Source organism: Octopus bimaculoides, chromosome 5 (genome assembly GCF_046866305.1).
Source record: "Octopus bimaculoides isolate indiv1 chromosome 5, ASM4686630v1, whole genome shotgun sequence".
In the NCBI taxonomy this organism is placed as follows: domain Eukaryota; kingdom Metazoa; phylum Mollusca; class Cephalopoda; order Octopoda; family Octopodidae; genus Octopus; species Octopus bimaculoides.
Genome location: NC_142932.1, coordinates 93,837,226 through 93,853,669, shown reverse-complemented (window position 1 = coordinate 93,853,669; position 16,444 = coordinate 93,837,226). Strand labels below are relative to the sequence as shown.

Here is a 16,444-nt window from a genome sequence, read left to right as displayed (position 1 = left end):
TAAAACAACTTGTGTATCAAATGATGAGGGTCTGTGAGAATCATCCAATCCATGCCAACCAAGAAAAAAAGAAAAACATTAAATAATGATGATCGCTTTCTACTCCTTGTTTTTGTTGTTTAACTTTGGTTGAGCAAACCTATGAGTATCCCATAATTTTCATATACAGTCATATCTAGAACTACATTATCCAATGAATGCTTACTTTTGTAAGATGGGAGAGTATGATTTGAGGGCATTTAGCTGCTATTTTTGCTGGTCACCTTACCATGTAGTGTCTCCCTTCTGTGTTTGCCCAGTGCCTTAATGATGGTTTAAAAAACATTTATTTACCTAGAGAGTGGATTAGATGACTTTGCAAAAAACTATTACATCAGTAGCACAGTCTGACCACTCCACATCCAAATGAAGGAGCACTTCACTGCCAACACGTCTTTCTTCCACAAACACTTAACCAAGTGCAGCAAAACCGCCAAAGAGATAGATACCTCCATACCAGTCTCAGAGAGGAACACAGGAAATCTTCATATCAAGGAATCTATACTGATCCACTGCCTCAACCTGAAAAATCTACAGTTGCTTGAATACATCGTGGTGACTATGACCAACATCATAACATACACCACCAACACCATCTACCACGATCTTTTGTAAAACTTTCTGCATTGTTAGAAGCTTTCTTTATTTCTCTTTTCCTTCATATGTATGTATATGTATATTTATAATACACATATACCAAACGATGGGCTTTTTTCTTTTTCCATCAACCAAATCTACTAACAATCTCTTATTTTCCACCAATTATGTGAACCATGCAATCTAATGCTTTGGTTGACTTGGAGTTATAGTAGAAGACATTTGCCCAAGGTGTCACATAGTGGGACTGAACCTGAGACCGCATGATTAGGAAACAAACTTCTTAACAACACAGTCATATCTGCACTTAATTTAAGTGTTCTGTACGAACTGACATTACTACCATTTTTGACCCCAAGAGGAAGCTTCTTCTAGTTGGTTATCAATGCAATCTGCACCCAATATATATTGTAAGCAGAGGAATGGACCCCTATCATCTTCTAGTGGCTTAACAGGACCAGCAGGCTGTCCAGTTTTGGGCTATTTTTGCCCAATTTCAGTGCTGGACACCTGTCTGCTAGAGACAGCAGTAGTTTGTTCCAGCTCACAATATATAGAAAAATGAATGACAATCAGTCACTGATCTTGCAACAAGCAAAGTAGCTATATGCTTTCCATATAGTTTTTTGTTGGGTGAGAATTGTTAATCTAAAATTATCTCGTTAATAAATAATCACTTTCCTTTCTGCTAGTCTGTCATACAAAAAATAAAATAAATAAAAGTGAAATGTAAGTGTTGTATTTCATTTTTTTATACCCTTTATTAAAATTACTGTGAAATTGGTGTCAGTAGTGATGACTGCAAGCAAGTTGTTAATCTGCAAAAAAAAGTGTGGCCAACAACCAAAACTTTTGGTACATTAAAGGTGATGGTGTGAGAGCCCCATTAGTTTATACACTTGTGATAAAGATCTAACTGGTAGCTTCCACTATAATAGAACAAAGACAAAGCAATGCAAAAACAGGTAGGCAACTTAGCTTGATTATTCTCAAGCCAGGCATAATCATTGTCTTTATCAAATGTAATAATGTTGCTTCCCTGAATGTCTGAAGGACATGAACCATTAGTAAGTGATAGGAAAGGTCTCCAATAGATCTGGCTTTGTGGAAACTACTAGTGGTCACTGAATACAGAAAAAGACTCAAGGTGATGGGGAAGGAGTTTTGCATGTGTGTCCATTGTGCAGTTGAATGCAGAGTGGGCTGCAAATGTGAAATTTTTTTCTTTGGAAGTACTGCTTGATGAGTGCTGGATAGGAAGATTCTGCAAAATTCTTAGCAAAAGATCAGGACTGGCTGCAGTTTGAAAGGCATCCTTATTGTTGAATAATAACCTGACAAGAGTTGCTGTAGTGGGTAAAAGCCACCTTATATGTAGAACAGGTGAGTTTTTCCCAAATATTATACACCATGTTCTTCACTTGTGCTGTCTGGACTATTTGGCAGATTTGAGATTTGGTTTTGTGTGTGTGAAGTGTCATCTGCTTAGCTGTCTTTGACAAGTCAGAGTTAAAGCACATTTGCTACAAGGGATGGTAGCATAAAACTAGCAGCTGCCTTGAAGTGCTATAAGGTTCAAGTAATATGAGAATGTTGGTGGCCATAATAAGGTAGTATTTGGTCCAATAGTTTTGTAAAGGCTAGGTTTGAAAATAAAAAGCATTCAAAAGTGTTTAGAGGGTTTTTCTGTTGGTTGGTCAGGAATACTTCCACTTCTGCATGTCAGACACATTTAACTCTTTGGCATTTAGATTACTCTGTCAAATGTAATACTTATTGTTTATTTATTTACATTGTTTTCAATTAATCATGCATTATCTCATAGCTTTAAGATGCAATTATGTATTTTTAGAATGACATTGTAGGGTAGGTGTGAGAGGTTGGATGTCGCCAGTTTGAGCATAAAACAGAATATTTGGGTCAGATATGGCTGGTTTAAATGCTAAAGGGCTAAGAGATACTGAAGAACAGTAATGGATTTAAACGTGCCTACCAATATTGTTTCTGTTTATAAGCACCTGTATTATAAGTTAACACTGTTTTTGATTTTGGGGAAAGCAATTGTGAAATGTTTGTTATATGAATTTATACAAATACCTGAAATTGCAGAACTTAAGCTTCAGTTATTTCTTAAATTAGTACATTTAAAACAGTAATTAATAAACTTGTTGAATGGGGTTTGTAAGTCATTGATTGGTGAGGAATGTGTTTATTTGCTGAAAAAACAGGTACAGAATTTTATATAATCTAAAATAGCCATTCCTAAAAATATCACTGAAAGTGAAGTTAAAAGTGGCAAGTCTTTGTAAAGAAAAATACTCTGATATAAACTGAACATTCTATGTGCTACATATTTTGAAAAGATTGACATTTGCTGTCTACTTTTATGATTATTTAGAGGTTGTAGTTACACATTTTAATGGTCAAATAGGGAATTTTGTTGATTGATGGCTTTGTATCCAGTGAAGCAAGAATAAATTATTCATATCTAATGTGTAATTATGATTTCTGCTCTGCATTTGAATCAATCATTCTGTTAGGTCTGAACTCATCAAACCTGTTAGACTTGCTGATTTTGTGGATATGTCAAAATGCTGTGTTTGATAGCTGAGGTCATGTTAGAACTGTTAATTTCTTTCATCACATATATCAGATTTTCTTGAGCCTAGACCTAATCATTTACTTGACTACATAGTATTCTGAATTAAAAGTTCTTCTTGATAACTGATATCCTAGAATTTCCTGATTTTGCCAGCCACAGTCACTTATGAGGTTGTTATTTATTTGAATTAGTTTCATGCAGTCAAAACCATTAGAAAATCTGCTGCTACTGTTGATGAACCCTTCTACGTTCATAATGCTTATGATTACAGAAGGTGAATGACTAAAATGTGTGCTTAGTAATAAACAAGGCAAGTTAAACATTAGAAAGCAAGATTTAAATGAGTTGATGCTGAGTCAAGATGATTGAAGATGTTATCAGTAAACTGGTAGTGTATTTAACAAGAATATGTAATACAGGGTTAATGTTACTTGAATTTCTTTGTTGTTTTTTATTAGTAAACATTTGTATGATTTCTTTTTATTTTGACATTTGTATATTATTGGAATAATTGGTTTTACAGTTGATGCTCTTTTGACTACAAAACACTAATCAGTAATGTAAGAGTGGTGTAGGTGTTTATTAGTTTGATTGACTGATACAAATAGATTTATTTATTTACCTTGTCAATAAACACAACACAGTGACTCTAGTAGTGTGGTTTGAACCCACAACCAGCACCTTCGGATTTTGGATTTTTATTGTATTCCTTTGACTTACCATCCTCAGAAGTGCAGACATAATGTCTTTTTAAGAAATTCACTTCATAATCACATGGTTTTTGGTTTCAGTTTCACTGCATGGCATCTTGGGTTAGTGTCCTATTTTAGACTCAGGATTCAACCAGTTTTGAGAATGGATTTGGTAGATCAAAACTGAAACAAGCCTATTGTATACATATATACATACCCCACAACTCATCTTCCTAACCCTCCCCTTCCCCCTCCCATGTTTACTCACTATCTCCCACTCACCTTTCACACCCTTGCTTATCTATCAACTTATAACATGTCTCTGATGAGTCTTTCTCATCTGCAACATATCTTTCCAACATCCCCTCCCTCTACCTACATACACTCACTTATTTCCCTCCCCTCCATCTCCCACTCTCCTTTTGCAATTTTATGAACTTACCTATTTATTCACTCTATCCAACCCTCTGTACTACTTCATTTGACTCCTCTCTCTCTAACTAGGATAGCCTTTTTCTGTCCCATCATGCTCTAACCTCTCATCACCTGGCACAAAACCACCTCCCTCAATACTATTCCCTACTCAGTTGAGGGGGTCTTGTCTTTCCAGTTACTTGGTGACTTCATTGCTGTTAGTGCCAGGTAAAGAGCACTCAGTACACTATGTAAAGTGGTTGGCATTAGGAAGGGAATCCAACCATAGCAACCATACCAATGCAGTAGGAGGAGCTTAGCACAGTCTTCTGATTGGCCATCTCCTGTCCAACCAATACCAGCATAGAAGGAGGATGTTAAATGATGATATACATGTGTTTGTATATCTTGTGTGTCTGTGTCTCCTTGTCTTGACATCACATACTAATAATAAACAAACATTACCATTATAATGTTGCTTATGCTCTAAGAATTAGAGGAAATATTACCTTGCCTGGAAATGGGTGAAGGTTGGTAACAGGAAGAGCATCCAGCCATAGAAAATTTGTCTCAGTGAATTTCATCTGACCCCTACAAGCATGGAAAAGTGAAGATTAAAACAAGGATAATGGTGGTGGCAGTGGTGTGATAGTAGTAGTGGTGGTGGTGATGGTGTTTACTCTACTACATGTCACTGATTTTTGTAACTATGTTAGGATTCAATGAGAATATATTAAAGAATCATTGCAATAAGAATATCCTTGTGAATCAGCAAGTTCAAATTAGAACACTGATGCTTAAGTATATTCTCATTGCATTGAATATGGCAGGTTGAGAACATGTCTTGATAGAAATTAAAGTATGATAAAGCGAGTAGAACTAAACTGCATGGCGGTCTGACACTGATACTCTTAGGACAAAATACTGGTTTCAAATTTTGGTACAGGGTCAGAAATTTTAGGGGAGGAGTAAGTCAGTTACATCAACTCCAGTATTCAGCTGGTGCTTATTTCATTGACCCTAAAGGGATGAAAGGCAAAGTCAACCTCAGCAGAATTTGAACTCAGCATGTGAAGACAGATGAAATACCATTAAGCATTTTGCCTAGCATGCTAACGATTCTGCCAGCTCGCTGCCTTTTCTTGAGACAAAATATTAATCATTCAGAATAATCTGACCTCTTTTTACTTTCTATAAATGGATGTAAAGTCATGAAAACTTTAGTCTAATTTCTCTGGAACTAACATAGGTTTCAGCTTAATGTATGGCTAGTCACACTTTGTTATATGTTTTTTATCTTCTTAGTTGTTAATTATGAAGTGTGACTATCTAAATCTCTTCTATTGTTATTATTATTTTTTCTTTGAATATTTCATATGAGTTTCTACTGTATCACAAAGTTCACATCTCTGTTTATGAGATGTGTGCAGCTTTGTTCTTATTTTTGTTGGGATTGGGGTGGGGTATAGACATCTGTTAATGTACTACATCAGTTTGTTTTGTTATGAGGTTTAGTTTCTTGTTTCATTAGTCTTTGCTCTGTTGTGTGTGGTCTGTGTAAGGTGTCATGTTATTTTATTGGATCTTAATTTTGTATATATTGCACAAGTTGTGTTGTTTTAGATTATTAGATGCTTATTGTATAGGATGTTTTTCATGTGAAGATTGAGCTGTTCCATTGCATTGATAGTGTCTTGCACAAGATGCAAGTTTTTTTGTAGCAGAGCTATTTTTTGGACAGTGTGTAGTGTTGTGCACCTGTCTATCATCATCATCATCATTGTTTAACGTCCGCTTTCCATGCTAGCATGAGTTAGACGATTTGACTGAGGACTGGCGAACCAGATGGCTGCGCCAGGCTCCAATCTGATTTGGCAGAGTTTCTACAGCAGGATGCCCTTCCTAACGCCAACCACTCCTAGAGTGTAGTGGGTGTTTTTACGTGCCACCAGCACGAAGGCCAGTCAGGCGGCACTGGCAATGACTTTGCTCGAATGTCTTTTCACGTGCCACCAGCACAAGTGCCAGGAAGGCGACACTGGTAACGATTTTGTTCAAATGGTGCTATTTACGTGCCACTGGCGTGGAAGCCAGACAGCTGCTCTGGCAATGATCACGCTCAGACAGTGCTCTTAGCGCTCCACTGGTACAGGTGCCATCATGATTTTGCTTTCACTTGCCCCAACAGGTCTTTCATGGATGCACAAATGTTTTACATTCAGAATCGATGTCCTTGACACTGGGTCACAACCAGTTTCCTTAGATATGAAGGACCTTTCTTACAATCTCTGCTGTTCCTGAATTAATGCAACTCTGGTAGTTAAACTAATCTCAATAAGAGAACTGTTAAGTCTTTTGATGCTGATGCCTAGGGCACCTATAATAACTGGGATTACTTTTGTAGAAACACTCAGCATGCTGAATAAAATGCTTGCAGCACTTTTTCTGGCTTTATGTTCTGAGTTCAAATTCTGCTGGCTTTGCTTTTCATCCTTTCGGGTTGATAAAAGCTTCACCAAAAACAATATGTAAATACAGGTGGTGCACCAGCATGACCTCAGCCATGGGCTGAAGCCAGTAAAAGATATATATATATATCCACACACATATATATTTACATATATTCCATATTTTAATGTGTATAAGGAACCCTTGTTTGTCTAAAATTAGGTTAAAAAAATATGGGAGTTTCTTATACATGGATAGTATTATAATCCCTTACATATACATTTATATTTACACATATATACACACGTGTGTATTCTTTTATTTGTTACAGTCATTTGACTGCGGTCATGCTGGAGCACTGCCTTTGGTCAAACTAATCGACCTCAGGACTTATTCTTTGTAAGCCTAGTACTTATTCTATCATTCTCTTTTACCGAACTGCTAAGTTATGGGGATCTAAACACACCAGCATCGATTGTCAAGTGACAGTGGGGGGGGGGACAAACATAGATACACAAACTTATATACATATATATATATATATATATATATATATATATATATATATATACGACGGGCTTCTTTCACTTTCTGTCTACCAAATCCATTCACAAGGCTTTAGTCAGCCTGAGGCTATAGTAGAAGACACTTGCCCAAGGTGCCACACAGACTTCCTCTGCCCTTAAAACAATGCAACATTAGCACTGATTCATTTTTCTTGTCACCAGAAATCTCTCTCTCTCTCTCTCTCTCTCTCTCTCTCTCTCTCTCTCTCTCTCTCTCTCTCTCTTTCTCTCTCTCTCTCTCTCTCTCTCTCTCTCTCTCTCTCTCTCTCTCTCTCTCATTATTCCCCGTTTTATATTTTTAGATGTGGCAAGTAAAAAAGATTCAAAGAAACCTGCCACTTCCTATTCCCATTGGTTGATGAAATCTGAACCAGAGTCCAGGCTTGAAAATGGAGTTGATGTTAAGGTTAGAATATATTTTCAACTATTACCCTGTAATACGATCTATAGTTCCTAGCAGTTTTCATTTTCTTTCCATTCCTTTACATTTAAACTCAATGTATACTTGCACATGCACCTAATAACCTTGCTTTTCAAGAGTCAGTTTAAAAATGTTGATGATATCATAAATTTTGCTTTTTATATTTATGTTGAAGTATTTTTGGGAAGAAAACAGATTATTTCTAAGTTGTGGAAATGGGATGGGATAAGTGTAAAAGACAACAAAAAAAAGTGAAGGAATGAAATTTCTTATAAGTAGAGAGTCTGAGAGTACAAGAAAAAAAAGAAAAAAGAGAAAGAGAAACATTGGTACTGATCCATTTGAGACTTCTGCTTTTCACAGTCACCATCATTATCATCATCATCATAACATCTACTTTTCCATGCTTGCATAGGTCAGACAAAATTTGTTGAGGTGGATTTTCTACAGCCAGATGCTCTTCTTGTCACCAATCCTTACCTATTTCCAAGTAAGATGTTATTCCCCCATAACCAGACATGTCTCAGAAGATTGGAAATGAAGGACACTGTTTGCATGATGTGACACTAGCTTACAACTATCATGTGATATCAAGTCAAGGAGACAGTCACACACACGCACTCGCATGCGTGCACCCATTGCCAGCTCTGGTCAAACTGTCCAACCCATACCAGCATGAACAATGGACGTTAAATGATGATGATATGCACACAAGAGCCCTTCAGTTTCCCTCTACCAAATCCACTCACAAGTCTTTGGTTGGTCTGGGGCACTTGCCCAAGGTGCTATGCAGTGGGACTGAACCCAAAAACCATGTGGTTTGGAAGCAAACATCTTACCACAGAGTCACACTTGCATTGCATGTCTCAAGTTAAATAAATTAGTAGTATCTGTTGATCATTGAAGAATATTAAAATATGTGAAGAAGCAATCTGAAGATTTTGTAATAGCACTTATAGCTTCATGTGTTATTGAAATAACATCATTATCATCATCATCATCGTTTAACGTCCGCTTTCCATGCTAGCATGGGTTGGACGATTTGACTGAGGACTGGTGAACCAGATGGCTACACCAGGCTCCAATCTGATTTGGCAGAGTTTCTACAGCTGGATGCTCTTCCTAACGCCAACCACTTCGAAAGTGTAGTGGGTGCTTTTACGCGCCAGCTGCACAGGAGCCAGTCCAGCGGTACTGGCAACGAACTCACTCGAATTTCTTTTCACGTGTCACTGGCACAAGTGCCAGGAAGGCAACATTGGTAACGATCACGCTCAGATGGTGCTATTTACATGCTACCGGCATGGAAGCCAGACAGTTAGTGCTCTGGCAACGATCATGCTCGGACGGTGCTCTTAGTGATCTACTGGTACAGGTGCCATCACGATTTCGCTTTCGCTTGCCCCAACAGGTCTTCGCAAGCCGAGTTTAGTGTTCAATGAAGAGACGTTGGTATGGGTGCCAGTCTACAAATTTAGTTCGATTTCGATTTCACTTGCCTCAGCAGGTCTTCGCAAGCGGAGTTTAGTGTTCACTCACTCATTTTTACATAGGTGAGTCCTTAACAAGATAATTTTCAAAAATATGGAAACTTTTGAAAAAGCGTTTTGACTCCTGACTCCTCTTTATCATCGCCATCACTATAGTCACCTCAACTTCCTTCTTTATTCTTGTTGGCAAGCATTGAATGGATAAGCAATATGGAACAATTGGGAGGAAGTGATTCCAAGTGTTATTAGCTTTGAAAAACAATTATGGAACATCATCATCATCGTCGCTTAACGTCCGCTTTCCATGCTAGCATGGGTTGGACGATTTGACTGAGGACTGGTGAAATCAGATGGCTACACCAGGCTCCAATCTGATTTGGCAGAGTTTCTACAGCTGGATGCTCTTCCTAATGCCAACCACTCAGAGAGTGTAGTAGGTGCTTTTACGTGCCACTGGCACGAGGGCCAGTCAGGCGGGTACTGGCGACGGCCACACTCAAAATGGTGTATTTTACGTGCCACCTGCACAGGAGCCAGTTCGGCGGCACTGGCAACGATCTCGCCCGAATGTCTAGTGGAACACAAATCCTATAAATTAACCCTTTTGATACCAACCCTCATGAGACCACTCCTGGTTCTATGATATAAACTTCCTATTTTAAAATGTTTCTAAATCAAAACCTTCCATCAAAATTTCGTGTTAATTTATCTTCCAAATACCAGATTGACAATGATAAAGTTATTTTACTAAATTTTTTTATTATTTTATGATTAATTAAAACAAAAGCAGTGTAGTTCAGCAGAAATATGATAACAAAAGGGTTGGCACAATATGAGATGCATCCGTTGTTATGTCTGATGGAAGTCAATAGAAAAAGATGATATCACCACCACTGATGGTCTTGTGTCATCTCATCTGTGAGCCTTGTTATGTTGAAATCTGATACATCTTTCCATATTTACTTTGGATTTCATTTGTTATATGTACTTCTACCACCAACGTATATTTTATTTTCTCCCACCATTCATTGTCACAATTCGTATCACATGTTCATATTAGCTCAGTCATCTTTCCTGCATGCACTGACTAATCTGCTTAATACCCAGCTGCTTTCTCAGTTCGTGCATGCTCTAGTTCTCATGCAACATAATGTTGCTCTGCTAATTAATCATAATCAAAAAATGTCTTTCCAGCTTCTACACATTTTCCACTTTTAATGCCCATGTCACACTACCATCCACCACATATATGGAATATATTTCATATTTGTCACATACACAATATTATGTTCTTCATCAAAGCAATTAACTTTATGAGTTGGAAATTAGCGCAGACATAGGAAGGGCATTCAGCTTTAGAAACTATGTCAAACCAGACTGGAGTCTGGGGCAGCTTGACAGTTCCAGTCAAACTGTCTAACCCATGCCAGCATGGAAAGCAGACACTGAATGGTGATGATGATGTAGCTAGGTGGTTTAAGAAGTTTGCCTCCCAACCATTTGGTTTCGAGTTCAGTCCCATTGCACATTACTTTGGGCACATGTCTTCTACTATCGCCTCTGGCTAACCAAAGCTTTGTGAGTTGATTTAATTGATGGAAACTGAAAGAAGTCTGTTGTATGTGTGTGTGTGTGTGCATGCATGCACACGCCATAACTTAACAGCCATTATGTGATGACTGTGAGTGCCACCATCATGCAAACCATGTTGTTCATTTCCAGTCTTTCATGAAACATTAGTCTGGTGATGGGAAAATAATACATCGTTTGGAAATAGGTGAGGACAGAAGGATAGAAAATCAACCTCAACAAATTGCATCAGACTCACACAAGCATGGAAATGTGGACATTAAATATGGGGTACAGTATTGAAGTGATTTAATCGATCAGATATTAGGTGGTTTGCAGACATTGAGATCAAAAGTTAAGTTGTAGTTGTATGGGTTTAGTATTAAGTAATGTGAGGTGTGTGTGTGTGTGTGTAACTTGTGAAGTAGACAGCATTGTTATTATTGTAGTTTTGTAACAGTTTGTGACAAAAAGAATAGTTCCACGTTTGTATTTCTTTTTCTGTTTATTTCTACATTTCCTCAATTGTGTAATTCAGATGAGTCGTTTTTTTGGTTTTATGTTTTTCTTTTGTTGTTCTTGTTTTTTTAATAAATTTGATCACTTGCATATTGTTGAAGTAGGTACATATTGCTAAATCGCTCTGCTATAAAGTTGGAATGGCATTTTTATCAACAAGATGATCTAATACAGAAATATTAGAGGTCATCACTCAGTGTTCTTGCATTTAACCCTATAATATTCAGATTACTTATCAAATGTAATGCTTATTTAATCACACTGCTTTTAATTATATTCTTTGCATAACGGCCATAACTCCCATGAAAATTCATATATTTTTGATGTTGATGAAATTTTAACCCGAACATAACAGATGAGCATTATTTAGAAAATGATGTCACACATTATCGAGGCTACCATTCTTTCTGGATGTGCAAAAGGGGATGACGTCTTTATTCCAAGAATTCCTCTTACTCCATCAGGAGCAGACATTCCTTTTACATTCAGAAGACTACAATTCCCCCTTCGTGTGACTTTTGCCATGTCCATAAACAAACATCAGGGTCAAACACTGTCTGTAGCTGGTCTTCTCTTGGAAGAGCCCTGCTTCTCACATGGACAACTGTATGTTGGCTGCTCAAGAGTGGGCAGCAACAAAAAACCTGGTAAATGAATATTTTTTCATGAAATTTTGTACAAATGTACCTTGATGTATGTACATTTCAAGCATGTAGGAATTTTGAAGGAAACAACTGTAGGTTATTTTTGAGAAGTGTTCCCCACTCGGTGGTGTTTCGGAGCAAGTCGTCCATATTCGTTTCAATTTTCTCTATTATGTGCTTATGTGCATCCTTAGATTTCTAATGAAGTAATAGGCAGTGAAGAGAAGCAGTCATAAGAAAACTTTTAGCTACCCCTATTCCTTTCTCTCCCCCTCTCTACCTCTTCCTCTCTTGCTCTCTCAAAAGCATACATGTGCAAGTACACAATCATTCAGTAAAATATAACTCATGTTCGTCAATGTTTTGTAAATTTACCAAGATTTTCACTAGGGGGTCAGGGTTAGGGTTTAGGATTAATGTTACGGTTACGGTTTTTAGGGTCAAGGTTAGGGTTAGGGTTAGGGTTTAGGGTTAGGGTTAGTGTTAGGATTAGGGTTGGGTAATCGTGCGGGTGTTAATCTGAAAAATTACAGATATGTGAAAAGTACCGACACTGCCATCTATTATAACTTTTGTTCTGTTTAATATATACATAGATTATGCCTCCAAAGAAGAGAGTTTGCTGGGGAAAGACAGCAACCGGTTTAAAATGACAGCAACAGACTGCAGTAATGCACCACATTCCTGAAGCTATTTTGAACATAATGCAAAATGGTGCATCAACATCTGCCCAATCTGATAGAATTCTGGCAAAACTGTGTAGCAACAGATCGCCAGCAATTGCTTCATCAGAAATTGCCGTCCTAGCTCCTGCTAAAAGGGATTACCCTGCTATGTATAATCAGGGCAGCGCAAAAAGTTGTTTTGCACAAGCATTTCTATAGCCAATTACACAGATGAAATTTACGTATGCTTAATAATTTTACGCAAAACAGCCTTCAGACTTTCCCTATTAATTTCATCGTCTTTTGAATTATGAACATATTTACATCATAAGGGTTTTTTCGTTGTAAGGCTTTCTTTTTTAGTTGATTTTCAGCTAGCAAGACTTATCGTAGATGGCATAATAAGTCACACCCGGACAAGGTCGGGTTATACTGCTAGTATATAATAAACGTGAAGTTGTGTGTCTGTGTGAAGCCTTTTTAAAAGTTTATAGAAATCCACATTTTCCACTTTTTCGTAAAAATTTTTACATCAATGAAATTTTCTCGATGTGAACTTTCCAGTGCAGTATTTAGATTTTTTAAATTTCGTTTACTCTGTGTGATTTAAGGGAGATTTGGATGTTGTTTCTAGCAACTTATATATTTCTTCCCTTCTACCTGTAACGGCGCTCTTATACACATATGTCACGTGTTCTCTATTCCTTTTTCCCTCCTCTTCCCCTCTCGCTCTCTCAAGCGCATACATGTGCAAGTACACAAAATCATTCAATAAAATATAACTCATGTTTGTCAATGTGGCATAACTACAGAGTTGTACCCCCTGACTTTGGAAGGTCATAACTTTCAGAAAAATGAATATTTTTTAATGAAATTTTCTATGCAAATATTATCTTATCTAATATAATAAAGCTGAAGATGTGTGTCTGTGTGAAGCCTTTTTAAAAGTTTATGGAAATCCACATTTTCCACTTTTTCGTAAAAATTTTTACATCAATGGAATTTTCTCAATGTGAACTCTCCAGTGCAGAAGTTAGATTTTTAAAATTCCGTTTACTTTTTGTGATTTAAGGGAGATTTGGCTGTTGTTTCTAGCAACTTTTATATTTCTTCCCTTCTACCTGTACCGGCTTTCTTACACATCGATCACGCTGTGCGTGTATGTGTATGTTGTGTGAGTGTATTTTTCTTGTAGTGTGTGCCTGTATTTGTGTGTGCGTGTGTGTTTGTGTATATATGTGTGTGTGTATATGCGTGCGGTTTGCTCTATGGATCGCATGTGGGTTATTTGTGTGTCTGTGTGCGTGTGTGTGCGTATATGTGTAAGTCCATGTATGTATACTTAGGTGCGTGTATGTGTTAGTGTTTGTTGTGTGTGTATGGGAGTTATGTGTGGTCTTTTGCGTGTGTGTCCATGTATGTATACTTGGGTGTATGTAGGAGTTATGTGTGGGTTCATTTGTGTGTGTGTGAGTTCGTTTGTACATGTGTGTGTATGTGTATTTTGTGTGTGTGTATGCATGTGTGCGTGTGATGTGTGTGTGCGTTGTGTGTAAATGGGGGGGTTGTGTGTGGTCTATGTGCATTTTTTCGCGCCTATGCACGTGTGTATGTGCATGTGTGTGGGTGTAGGTGTGTGGATGTGCGTACGCGTGTGTGTGTGGGATTGTGAGTGTTAGGTACGTGTGCATGTGTGTGTGTGCGCGCGTGTGATAGATAGATAACATATATATTATATATATGTAAGTATGTATATATGTATGTGTGCCTGTATATATGTCAAATAATAGTTTCACTTTATTAGTTTCAGCATTAAATTGAAACTCTCTCACATTACAATAGAGATGTTATTGTTTCACTTTTGACACGTAATGATGCAATAGTGGAGGAGATGTGATATTTTACTGGGCTTGCTTAGTTTCAACATTAAAGTGAAACTATTAAAATGACACTATTAAAATGAAACTATTAAAGTGAAACTCTCTGACATTACAATAGAGAGATGTTATTGTTTCACTTTTGACACGTAATGCTGCAATAGTGGAGGAGATGTGATATTTTACTGGGCTTGCTGTAGGCAAGAATTGAAAAATGTTTTGGCCTAAAACACTACATGGACCCTAAAGTAAGGCATATGTAAAATTTGAATGAAATTGGTTGTGTAGTTCTGAAGTTTTAAGGATTCACACAGACAGACACACGTTCTCATCTTTGGTGAAAAACTAGAGGTAGTCAATAGCTTCCGCTATCTGGGCGACCAAGTTAGTAGTGGGGGTGGGTGCGCTGAAAGTGTAGCTGCTAGAATAAGAATAGCCTGGGCAAAGTTTAGAGAGCTCTTACCCCTGCTGGCGACAAAGGGACTCTCACTCAGAGTAAAAGGCAGACTGTATGACGCATGCGTACGAACAGCCATGCTACATGGCAGTGAAACATGGGCTGTAACTGCTGAGGACATACGTAAGCTCGCAAGGAATGAAGCCAGTATGCTCCGTTGGACTTGTAGTGTCAATGTGAATACCTGTCAGAGTGTAAGTATCTTGAGAGAAAAGCTGAACATTAGAAGCATCAGTTGTGGTGTGCAAGAGAGACGATTGCGCTGGTATGGACATGTGGTGAGAATGGATGAGGATAGCTGCGTGAAAAAGTGCCACACCCTAACAGTTGAGGGAACCCGTGGAAGAGGTAGGCCCAGGAAGACCTGGGCTGAGGTGGTGAGGCAAGACCTTCGTACATTGGGCCTCACCGAGGCGATGACTACTGACCGAGACCTTTGGAAATGTGCTGTGCGTGAGAAGACCCGGCAAGCCAAGTAAGATCGTTGCCAGTGCCCCTGGACTGGCTCTTGTGCGGGTGGCACATGAGATGCACCATTTTGAGCGTGGCCGTTGCTAGTACCGCCTGACTGGCTCCCGTAGGATTTTCGAGTGAGATCGTTGCCAGTGCCCCTGGACTGGCTTGTGCGGGTGGCACATAAAAGACACCATTTCGAGCGTGGCCGTTTTCGTGCGGGTGACACGTAAAAGCACCCACTACACTCTCTGAGTGGTTGGCGTTAGGAAGGGAATCCAGCTGTAGAAACTCTGCCAAATTAGATTGGAGCCTGGTGTTGCCATCCGGTTTCACCAGTCCTCAGTCAAATCGTCCAACCCATGCTAGCATGGAAAGCGGACGTTAAACGGTGATGATGATATATATACTAGCAGTATAACCCGTACACTTAATTAGGGTTAGTGTTACGGCTTTAGGGTCAGGGTTAGGGTTTTAGGGTTAGGGTTTAGTGTTAGGGTTAGGTTTGGGTAATCATGCGTGTGTTAATCTGAAAAATTACACAAATGTGAAAACTACCGACCCTGCCATCTATTATAATGTTTGTTGTTCTCATCATCATCATCATCATCGTCGTTTAACGTCTGCTTTCCATGCTAGCATGGGTTGGACGATTTGACTGAGGACTAGTGAAACCGGATGGCAACACCATGCTCCAATCTAATTTGGCAGAGTTTCTACAGCTGGATGCCCTTCCTAACGCCAACCACTCAGAGAGTGTAGTGGGTGCTTTCACGTGTCACCCGCACGAAAACAGCCACGCTCGAAATGGTGTCTTTTATGTGCCACCCGCCTACATATGTTTCAAAGGATTACAACCTGTGTGATCCATAGGGATCTTTGATACTAAAATTGTAACCTTCTCATCAGGGAAAGCATGGGAATCATCTTAAACGTAAGACATTATGACCGATTATGAAAACAATAGATGGATAAGGTTATGACTTGATTC

General features: G+C 38.4%; 1 protein-coding gene across 1 annotated transcript in view; it reads left to right on the top strand.

The window, feature by feature from the left end:
• The window catches only part of LOC106879152 (thymocyte nuclear protein 1), a 61,712-nt gene that overhangs the window by 2,724 nt on the left and 42,544 nt on the right, over nt 1-16,444 (top strand). Inside the window, exon 2 of the mRNA XM_089352647.1 lies at nt 7,661-7,764. Within this exon, the coding sequence (XP_089208773.1) occupies nt 7,661-7,764 (104 nt within the window). The remainder of the gene's footprint in view (nt 1-7,660; nt 7,765-16,444) is intronic.